The 11,127-nt window shown below is 47.7% G+C and overlaps 1 protein-coding gene across 2 annotated transcripts; it reads left to right on the top strand.

Annotated features, from left to right (window-relative positions):
- Positions 1–1,222: 1,222 nt before the first annotated feature.
- On the top strand, positions 1,223–10,869 carry LOC122219343 (zinc finger protein 883-like). Of its 2 annotated transcripts, none has more exons than XM_042937524.1 (3): positions 1,223–2,315; positions 2,881–3,028; positions 9,138–10,869. In XM_042937524.1, exons 1-3 carry the CDS (start codon positions 1,914–1,916, stop codon positions 10,724–10,726), a joined length of 2,139 nt encoding a protein of 712 aa, XP_042793458.1. In that variant the 5' UTR covers positions 1,223–1,913; the 3' UTR covers positions 10,727–10,869. The 2 variants fall into 2 exon arrangements, with proteins under 2 accessions (XP_042793458.1, XP_042793459.1); XM_042937525.1 differs by lacking the exon at positions 1,223–2,315 and adding an exon at positions 2,507–2,617.
- Positions 10,870–11,127: the final 258 nt, after the last annotated feature.

The following is an 11,127-nucleotide window of genomic DNA, read 5'->3' as shown; positions in this document are numbered from 1 at the left end:
GTTATCAGGCTTATCCAAGTTCTCCGCTGCCCGGGTCATTTTGTTGCGTTCACAATACGTTCTGATCCCCTCCCCCCACCCCCAGAGTCCAGAAGAGCCTTCACCCTGACTCCGACTGTGCCCCGAGTCCAGTGAGTTTTGTCTGGAGCCTTCACAGCCCAGCCCTTTTAGTTGTCTAAAATTTGGTGTGACCCTGACTCCTGTCGTCCACGCTCCCTGAGAGCAGGAGGGTTTGCACGTAGTGAACCGGGAAGAGAACATTTTGGGGAGCTGTCGACACTGTCTGGGAAGGTGCGTCCTGTCCGCACTCTTGCATTTCCGGCGCTTCTGCTGAGGAGGCCTCTGGGCCCCGCGAAGACCTAACGGGCTCCAGGAACCGCCGTCAGTGGCCGAAGCCAGACGTGCATACTGCACACCGAAGAGAAGAGCGGATCCTGGATCCTGGAGCTGCTGGGGATGGACCGGCTTCCCTGCCCCCCCGGGGAGCTGGAGGCATTAAAGGGGAAGGCGCGCGGGGGTAAGGGAGGGAGATGCATGCGGCAGGAACAGGTGGTCTGGCGGGTAGTCACAGGTGGACATGACCCTGGACAGACTCGCGCCGCTTTCCAATCCGGTCAGGCTTTATCCTCTGGGAAGGTCTGGTCCTTCACTCCTCAAGGCAAATGGTCCGCAAATCTCAAGGGAAGTTGGTTACTTCTGCTACGGACCAAAGGACTTAGGTCAGCAAGCAAGGAGTGCGTAGGCTTGAAGCAAGGTCACCCTTAGATGGGTTGGAGTGGGTTGGACCGATGTTACCGCCCTCCCAAGGCTGTATCAGCTGATTAGAGCATCTATTCACATACACAGTGAGGTCAACTTTTTGTTGTTGTCATTTGTTTTTAGTAAATTACCACACAGCAAGGATAACCTGTTTTTACCAGACAAATGGGCTTTAGGCTCAACAAATTATTTTTCCTCGTCTATACAGGATGTTCCTAGAAAGTAAGCATTCTTATCCCAAACACTGGGTTACATTTATTTTCTAATATTTAAGGCAACTTAAATAGAAGTGTACCTCAATGAAAACGACTTCATTTTGTTGACGGCACGCTGTGCTTTCCTGATCCTGTTGCGTGTATTCCGGGAGACGCCGGAAGCGGGACGCGGCCGCGCGCGCCAGGGGGCGTGGCCTCCAGGAGCCGCGGGCGGGGCGCTTCCGGGAGCCCGGCGGCCGCTTCCGGGAGCCGGGGGCTGGGCCCCGCACGCTGCGGCGGAGCTGGTTGAGCGGCCTGGTGTGTCCCTCGCCTTGGGGTCCAGGGTTCGGGCTCGGACCCCGGCGGGAGCGGCCCTGCGGACCCCCGACGAGCTGAGCCGCGAGGGCGACCCGGAGTGGGGGCCCCTCGATGCGAGCAGGGAGTAGGGCTCCGCGCTCGTCGTTGCCAAGCCAGCACGAACGAAGGTCACTGCTGTTGTGACCGCGGTTCCTCAGCGCTTCTCTCCCTCTGGGTGGGTGCACCTGCGCGCGGACGGACGACCCTGTGCCACCTCACGAGGCTTGGAAGTGTTCCCTGAGGCCGGGGCGCCGGATTCGGAGGCTCCCTCGGCCCGCGCGCCCCTCCTCCAGTGACGCGACACCACCCTACGCGAGGGGTTCCGCTGGTAGTTGTGATTGCTGACTGCCCCGCGTGGAGTGGACGCTCCAGGATGCCAGGGCTCTGTGCACTGACGCAGTTCGAATGCCTGCAATGCTTTCTGCACAGGCTCGGCCTCTATTAGTGCATTTTTGTGGATTTACCGAATGAATAAAAATAGTTACTGTGGTCACAGGTCTTGCGTGGTTCTTCGCGGGATCTGCCGTTTACCCCCTATTTAGTTCTGTGCCCTAGAGCGCCCTCAGCAGCCTCCAGGTGACACGCCAGCAGAAGCCAGGCAGGATGGCTGTGGACACAAGAAAGTCTGCCGGCCAGTTCCACCCTGAATGGGGTCAGCAGGGGCCTGCGGTGGTGAAGGTGGAGCTGGAGGAGGACAACCCCAGGAGTCAGGTGCCGGACAACCAGCCCCCTGCCTGGGAGATCTTCAGACAGCGCTTCAGACACTTTTGCTACCAGGAGACGCCTGGACCCAGGGAGGCGCTGCGCCGACTCCGCGAGCTGTGCCGCCAGTGGCTGCGGCCCGAGACGCACAGCAAGGAGCAGATCCTGGAGCTGCTGGTGCTGGAGCAGTTCCTGGCCGTCCTGCCCGCGGAGCTCCAGGCCTGGGTGCGGGAGCACCATCCGGAGAGCGGGGACGAGGTGGTGACCGTGCTGGAGGATCTGGACGGAAAAAGAAATGTACAAGTAGGAAGGCACTGGTCTGATATGGTTGTGGGTGACTGGGAACAAAACCCTCAGTTGTGGAGCTCTGAGGGAGCAAGGGCAGAACCAGCATTCAGCAGGGGACTGAGCGTCTTGCTAAGCCAGCCCTGAGCAGAGGGAGAGGGAGGGAACTGCAGATTCAGGGATGATGAGTAAAGATAAGGAGACATTTTATCTTTCAGACACTGGGAGGAGCATCATGCTCCTGACTTTAGAGGTCTCTCAACTCTCAGCAACAAGGAAGGACGTGAAATCATTCCCAGTTTGCACACATGGAAACTAAGGTCAGAGAGGTTGTGTAACTTGGCCAGGGACACACAGGCAATAGTGAAATGACAGAAACAAGTCTTGATCAGATTTTGCTTTGCTTACTTTTCTAGCTATTTCTCAGTGCCCCAGAAGGTAAATAAGGCCCTGTTTTCAATTTTCTTTTTCCTAGTGTCTCGGGGGATATTTCTTGTGGATTCCTCAAGGAGTCCTTCCAAACCAGTTTAGTCTCTTAAATTTTCAGTGTCCTTAGGGCTTAATCACTACTGCTTGTCTCCAGGTTTCAGCCTGTGTTCTGGAACAGGAAATCCTTTTGCAGAGAGTGACCCTTCAGACGCTGGATGAAGAATCTTCATACACATGGGTTCAGCCCCCAGCAATCCAGTTCAAGGGCAAAGGACCTGAGCCCCAACCATCAGAGGAAGGAGGTGAGGCAATACTTTCTCTAGGGAATTTGGACGGAAATGAACCCTGAGTTGAATTTTTTTGTGTGGAGTATGACATGTTCATTCCTTGTGATGAGGGTTGTTAAAGAACATGATGAAGGCAACATTTTAGGTAATAATGATTAAAAGGCAGTAAGTCATATCAGAACAGCCTCAGCGGTATGGTTGGTTTTAAATATCCGTATTTGCAGGGCACCTGGGTGGCTCAGTTGGTTAAGCACCTGACTTCAGGTTAGGTCATAATCTCGTGGTTTGTGAGTTCAAGCCCCACATCAGGCTCTATGCTGATCACTCAGAGCCTGGAGCCTGCCTTGGATTCTGTGTCTCCCTCTCTGCCCCTCCCCTGCTCATGCTCTGTCTCTCTCTTAAAAGTAAATAAACATTAAAAAATATGTATATCTATCTTTGAATTTTCTGCATATGGTCTAGTAGAAATGTTATTTAAAGCATTTTGATGCCTACGTTTTTCAGTTGATACTGATAGGATATTAACCCTGTACAACTATATTAACTGTTTTGAAAGTTACCTTTTATCATTACTAGAGAAGTATATACGCATTGTACAAAGTTAGAAAATACATAGTAGCAAAATAAGAAAATAAAGCACCATGTTCTATCACCCAGAGATTATTACAACTGATGACTTTTTATTCTATATCTGTGTAGCTTTTTTTTTTTTTTAATTTTTTTTTTCAACGTTTTTTATTTATTTTTGGGACAGAGAGAGACAGAGCATGAACGGGGGAGGGGCAAAGAGAGAGGGAGACACAGAATCAGAAACAGGCTCCAGGCTCTGAGCCATCTGCCCAGAGCCTGACGCGGGGCTTGAACTCACGGACCGCGAGATCGTGACCTGGCTGAAGTCGGACGCTTAACCGACTGCGCCACCCAGGCGCCCCTCTGTGTAGCTTTTTATGTGCATGTGTATTTATATGCGGGTATGTGTACACACATGTGCATACACACACATACCTTTTACCAAAGAGAGCTCATACTCTGCTATTTTCTGATCTATTTTGTTCAGCTAATGATCTTTCCTTTCCCCCATCAGTACATCTTCATGTTACCTAAATTCAGTTCAAATTCAGATTGGCTCAGTTTTTTCCGAAAATGTATTTAAAGCTGATTTGTCCAACTCTGGGTAGAATCCGGGGTTGTTAATGCCTCTTAATTCTTTGCTACATTAAAACAATTCCACTCCTATTTTTTTCCCCATAACCCAGACTTTTTGATGAGCCCAGGCCAGTTTCCCAGCCTCTGGAGTTTTTTAATTGCTTCCTCATTGTATCATTTACTTTGCTGCCCACGTACCTTGTATTTGCTATAAATTGGCAGTTGCATCTAACGGCTTGAAGGATTTGAGTTAAACATTTTGGGCTAGAATTAATATTAGGTAATGAGAGACATTAATACCTGGGTGACCCGCTATTTAAATCACTGGCTTAGCATGATGACAGGAAATAGCTGGTTTTCCCCCTCATAGCTAACTGTGAGGTGTCGCCTTGCCACTTTGCGAATAGCCAGTTCCCCATCAACAAATTACAAATGTTTGATAAACCTCGTATGGGTCAACCATTTTATTAAGAGTTACAGGATGAATTTGTAATTCTTTCATTCCTTCTCTGTTATTAACTGGCATTCTTCATAGTAAAGCTTTCCTTCATCCGATATGTCTGTTTGGTCACTTCCTTCTAGGCAGTCATGATTGATGCTTAGTTTCCCTCTTTTATTGACCAGTTTTCAAATTCAGGAAGTGGTTTATTAGGCACCTTAAATGGTGACATGAGATTTTAGGACTTTTCCTGTGTGGGTATCATTGTGGACATAGGCATTTGTATTGAGTCGGCGTGTTTCAACCCACCACATTTCAATCTACCCTTTCTTCCACACATCTTTGGCTTGTGTGGATGTCTTCAGTCTTGCTCCCATCTCTGTTAATTTTGGCTCTGTTAATTTTGAATGCTTGCTTTTACTTTTTGAACAAAATAAATTGTTTCAGGCTCACCTTGTATCTTCCCTGTACCCAGATCTGCTGTCAACCATTCCTGAAGGAGCCTTGGTTTTTTAAATGGAGAATAAGATCTGGGTGTGAGGAGTGTTCTTTATCATGTGGGTAACACTGCTTCTAGGACATTTCACGGGCAGAGCTACACAATATATATTTTTTCCTAACACGCATGAATTTATATTGATGTATTCAATTGTTTTACCATTACAGTGTTCCATTACTTTTCTCTATTGTATTTGGTGTCTGCATTTATCTTTTTTAATTCATTTCTTATGTTCTCCTTTGGCTGGCTGGTTGGCTGTTGGTTGGTTGGTTGGTTGGTTGGTTTATTCATTCACTCGCTCACTTATTTACTTAAGGTTGTGACAGTATCAGGTGATCCCGAGAAGCACAGGAGTGGGAATGGAGACACTAAAGGGAGAAAAGCCAATAAAGTGCATGAGTGAGCAGGCTGTCTTGGTTTATTTAGTTGTCTTTGTTGTTGTTTTTTTCTAACTTTTGATGTGGGTTGACTTATATATTTTCATTCTATTTACTAATATAAATATTTGATGACATGAATATTTCATTGAACACTGCTCTAGATGAATTCCAAATGTTTTGAAATGTAGTGTTCTCATTGTTATTTTCTATAAAATCTGAAATGTGTGTTTATATTTTGCCTTTGAAATAACAGTTGTTTTTTCTTTCAAATGTTTGTTTATTTACTTTTGAGAGAGAGAGTGAGCGAGCAGAGGAAGGGCAGAGAGAGAGGGAGACAGAATCTTTTTTTTTTTTTTTTTGGGGTGGGGGGGCGCCTGGGTGGCGCAGTCGGTTAAGCGTCCGACTTCAGCTCAGGTCACGATCTCGCGGTCCGTGAGTTCGAGCCCCGCATTGGGCTCTGTGCTGACAGCTCAGAGCCTGGAGCCTGCTTCCGATTCTGTGTCTCCCTCTCTCTCTGTCCCTCCCCCACTCATCCTCTGTCTCTCTCTGTCTCAAAAATAAATAAACGTTAAAAAAAATTTTTTTTTTAATTTTTTTTAAATGTTTATTTTTGACAGAGAGAGAGAGACAGAGCATGAACAGGGGAGGGGCACAGAGAGAGGGAGACACAAAATCCGAAGCAGGCTCCAGGGTCTGAGCCATCAGCACAGAGCCCGACACTGGGCTCGAACTCACAGGCTGCAAGATCGTGACCTGAGCCGAAGTCGGCCGCTTGACCGACTGAGCCACCCAGGCACCTCAAGGGGGAGACAGAATCTTAAGTAGGCTGCACAGTGTCCCTGACATGGGACTCCAACTCACAGAACTGTGAGATCATGACCTGAGCCAAAGTCAAGTGTCAGACGCTTAACCTACTGAGCCATCCATGCGTCCTAGTTGTTTGAGTTCAGAATTTTCAGATGAAAGAGCTTGTTTTCTGATTTTGTTTTTAACTTATTGCATTGTGATCAGAGAATGTTTGTGTTAATTCATAATTTTTACAATTTATTGTGGTTTTCTTATGTCCCCATAGGTAGTTTTCATTAATGTCCACTGCACATCTGAAAAGTTGTTCTGCATTCAGGATATAGAACTTGAAATACATATGTATCTATAAGATTATCGATTTCACCTTGTAAATCTTCTGTATCTTAATTTTTTGTCCATTTGGTGTTTTTGAGACATAGAGAGGACAAGTAAAGCCTATTCTTTGTTATGTCTGTTCCTTAAATTTTTTTAAGATTTTATTTTTATTTATTCAAAAAAAATTTTTTAATGTTTCTTTGTGAGAGAGAGTGCGAGTGGGGGAGGGGCAGAGAGAGAGAGGGAGACACAGAATCAGAAGCAGGCTCCAGGCTCTGAGCTGTCAGTACAGAGTTCAACAAGGGGCTCGAACTCATGGACCACAAGATCATGACCTGAGCCAAAGTCAGATGCTTAACTGACTGAACCACCCATGTGCTTCTTTTAAGATTTTATTTTTAAGTAATCTCTACATCCAACATGGGGCTCGAACTCATAACCCTGAGATCAAGTGTTGCATGCTCTACCGGCTAAGCCTGCCAGGTGCCCCTGTCTGTTTCTTTATATCACCTATAGTTTCTGCTTTAGGAAAGTTGCCACTCTGTTATTTTCTGTATAATTATTCATATGTGTTACATCTGCATTGCAAATTGTATTCTTTATTTTAGCATTTTTAAGTGCTCTTCTTTGTCTCATTTCATGCTTTTGGCCTGCATCTCCCCTTTCAAAATCTTGATTCTTTCTTTCTTTTTATTTGCATTTGCTTAATTTATCCTTATTCACATATTTTGCTGTATCTGTGTCTCTTGACTATACACATAGAGTTGAGGGGAGCCTGGGGGGCTCAGTCGGTTAAGCGTCTGACTCTTAATTTCGGCTCAGGCCATGATCTGCTGGTTTGTGAGTTTGATCCCCTCATCAGGTTCTGTACTGACAGTGGGGAGCCTATTTGGGACTCTCTCTCTCTCTGCCTCTCTGTCTTCCCCTCCCTGTGCACGCTCTCTCTCTCAAAACGAATACAATAGGGGTGCCTGGGTGACTCTGTCCTTTAAGCTTCCAACTCTTGGTTTCGGCTCAGATCATGATACATGATACATGGTTTGTGGGATGGAGCCCCACATCGGGCTCTGCACTGACAGCACAAAGCCTGCTTGGGATTTTCTCTCTCTCTCTCTCTCTCTCTCTCTGCGCCCCCCCCCCCCCACTGTCTCTGTCTCTCTCAAATAAATAAACTTAAAAAGATAAAAATAAATAGGGGCACTTGGGTGGCTCAGTTGGCTAGGTGTCCAACTTTGACTTAGGTCATGATCTCGTGGTTTGTGGGTTTGAGCCCCGTGTTGGGCTCTGTGCTGACAGCTCAGAGCCTGGAGCCTGCTTCAAATTTTGTGTCTCCCTCTCTCTCTGCCTCTCCCCAGCTCGCTCTCTCTCTCTCTCTGTCTCAAAAATAAATAAACTTAAAAAATAAATACACACACACACACACACACACACACACACACACACATACATATAAATATATATAAAATAGAGTTCAGTTTTGCTCTGTGAGCAAATCTAGTGTTTTTTAATGAGTTAAGCCATTTGCATTTATTGATATGGCTGTTAGGACAATTATGTTTGACTTTAACGTAATTTGCTTATGTTTTTTGTTCTACGTGTCCTCTATACACATATGAATATATGAACAGAAGTACAAACATTCATATGTGCATAGATACATATGTGTGTGTGCACGTGCGTGTATATGCTTTTCAACGTGTGGTTTGTTTACTTTTTTTTTATTTTTATTTTTTGGACTTTATTTTTAAGTAACCTCTACATCCAACATGGGGCTTGACCTCAACCCTGAGATCAAGGGTCTCGTGCTCTTCCAGCTGAGCCAGCCAGGCGCCCCTCCGCTCTTTTCTTGTTAGTTGTAGTAGTTCTCATACTGGGGAAGCTTTGTGTTTTTGTGCTAGTTGTGCATAGTTATCAACTGCTGCTTAACAAGGGTACCACAAAGTTAGTGGCTTAAAACCATACACGTTTTATCTCACAATGTCTGTGGGTCAAGGGTCTGGGTTGGCTCAGCTGGCCCCGTGCTTCTGGGTCTCTTACAAGGTTGTAGTCAAGGTGCTAGGGCTGAGGTCTCATCTGAGTTGTGACTGGGGAAGGATCTATTTCCAGCCTTACATCGATGCCGGCAGGACTCACTTCTCTGTCAGACAGGGACTTCTCTATCTCAGTCCCTTGCCGGCCACTGGCCAAGGCCACTCTTGCCACATGGCTTCTCTGTATGGTGGTGGTGGTGGCTTTCTTCATCAAAGCCAGCAAGCCAGCAAGGAAGGGTGTTAGTGGAGAGTCCATCAGCAAGATGGCACTTACAGTCTTATGTCACTACAGAAGTGACAGCCTGTCACCTTTGCCACACGCTGCTGGTAACTCAGCGATGCTTTGTTCTTTCTCACTTCCACACCTGTACCACGACTAACATAAGAGATGATGCGATATCTTCTGTTAACATCAACCTAAAATCAAGACTAACCTTTCCAGCTGTCTATCTCTTACATTGCTTTTGAGTTATCTTTTCTCCTCAAGTTGTGTGGTCTGTTGTTTCAGATGGTGGAGTGAGGACTGACAACGTGATGTTAGACGTGAAGCAGGAACTCTGTGAAGAAACAGAGCCTTGTGGGAAGGGGTCTGATGGACAGGATGGAACTTCATCTCAGCATGCCAAATACACAGGGGACAGGGAGCCCCGTGGAACTTTGGAAAGGCAGGACGGGGGTGGCCCAGGCAGAAAAGTCTCTGCCTGTGAAGAATGCAGGAAAACCTTCACCTGGACAAGAGGCCTTCACATGCACAGGAGGACCCACAACGGGGAGACACCATGCTCACACACAGAACGTGGAGAGGCCTTCATCAGACGGTCAGAGCTTAGCCAGCACCAGGAGCTTCATGGCAAGGAAAAGCCTTGTCACTGTCAAGAGTGTGGCAAAGGTTTCAGTCAGAAAGCAGGCCTCCTGCAACATCTCAAAAGCCACACTGGAGAAAAGCCATATCGATGTAGTAAATGTGGCCGGTGTTTTAGTCGGAGATCAGTTCTTACAAAGCATCAAAGTGTCCACACTGGAGAGAAACCTTTTGAATGTACAGACTGTGGAAAAGCCTTCTGCCATAGTTCAGACCTAACTGAACATCAGCGATTCCACAAGGAGAAGCCTTATGAATGTAACGAGTGTGGGAAAACCTTCCGGCAACGTTCACATCTGATTGAGCACCAGCGAATCCACAGTGAAGAAAAACCCTATGAATGCAAGGTGTGTGGAAAAGCCTTCACTCAGTATGCAGGACTTAACCAACACCAGAGAATCCATACTGGAGAGAAACCTTTTGAATGTCCTGTGTGTGGACGCGCCTTTAGCCGGACCTCAGAACTCATAATACATCACAGAATCCACTCGGGGGAGAAGCCCTATGAGTGTGCTGAGTGTGGCAAAACGTTTAGCGTGAGCTCAACCCTGGTCATACATCAAAGAAGCCACACCGGGGAGAAGCCCTATAAATGTGGTGAGTGTGGCGAAGCCTTCAGCCAACGCTCGGGCCTTAATAAGCACAGGTTGGGGGGGAAGCACGGGAACCCCCCTGAGCCAGGAACACACAAGTGTGCTGAGTGTGGGAAGACCTTCACTCGGTCCACCGGCCTGCGGAACCATACGAGAATCCACACTGGGGATAAAACCTACCAGTGCCCTGAGTGTGGGAAGGCCTTCACCAGGGGCGAGCATCTTATCGAACACCAGGCGATTCACAACAAGGTAAAGCCCTATCAGTGTAAAGAGTGTGGCAAAGCCTTCAGTCAGAAGACGGGTCTTAGTCACCATGTCCGAATCCACACGGGAGAGAAGCCTTTTCAGTGCCCGGAATGTGGGCGCGCCTTCAGTTGGAAGTCAGATCTCAAGAAACATAAGAGAGTCCACTCGGAGGAGAAGCCCTATGCGTGTGAGGAGTGTGGGAAGGCCTACAGGCAGAGAGCCACGCTGCTCCAGCACCTGAGGGGCCACGGGGAGCTGAGCCCGGCCGGCCGAGTGAGTGCGGGCAATCCCCCTGGGGGCCCCGACCCAGTACCAGAGAATCCGCTGCACCCCGACACCCCGCCCAGGCGTGAGGTGAAAACTGCAGGGAGAATCCACGACTCCTTTTCTTAACTGACATAAAATGTTTCTTGAACTTCATTATTTAAAGAAAACCAGAGATGCCACATTGGAAAGTTTTTATAGGAGCGCTGCGGTGGCTCAGTCCGTTAAGCATCCGACTTTGGCTCAGGTGGCGATCTCACCATTCAGGAGTTTGAACCCCATGTTGGGCTCTGTGCCGACAGCTCAGAGCCTGGAGCCTGCTACGGATTCTGTGCCTCCTTCTCTCTCTGCCCCTCCCCTCTTACGCTCTGTCTCTCTCTCAAAAATAAATAAACTTGGGGCACCTGGGTGGCTCAGTCGGTTAGGTGTCCGACTTCAGCTCAGGTCAGTATCTCACAGTTCGTGGGTTCAAGCCTCGCATCGGTCTCTGTGCTGACAGCTCAGAGCCTGGAGCCTGCTTCAGATTCTGT

This window comes from Panthera leo, chromosome B2 (genome assembly GCF_018350215.1).
Source record: "Panthera leo isolate Ple1 chromosome B2, P.leo_Ple1_pat1.1, whole genome shotgun sequence".
Classification (NCBI taxonomy): domain Eukaryota; kingdom Metazoa; phylum Chordata; class Mammalia; order Carnivora; family Felidae; genus Panthera; species Panthera leo.
Note: the sequence above shows the minus strand (reverse complement) of the source record. Positions and strands in the feature narration are given on the sequence as shown.

What these genes read in the sequence shown, in the direction of transcription:
- LOC122219343 (XM_042937524.1), top strand. Translation starts at nt 1,914, where the DNA reads ATGGCTGTGGACACAAGAAAGTCTGCCGGCCAGTTCCACCCTGAATGG. An exon ending in ACGGAAAAAGAAATGTACAA is followed by an intron (nt 2,316 to 2,880) that starts GTAGGAAGGCAC and finishes GCTTGTCTCCAG; the next exon opens with GTTTCAGCCTGTGTTCTGGA. An exon ending in CCAACCATCAGAGGAAGGAG is followed by an intron (nt 3,029 to 9,137) that starts GTGAGGCAATAC and finishes CTGTTGTTTCAG; the next exon opens with ATGGTGGAGTGAGGACTGAC.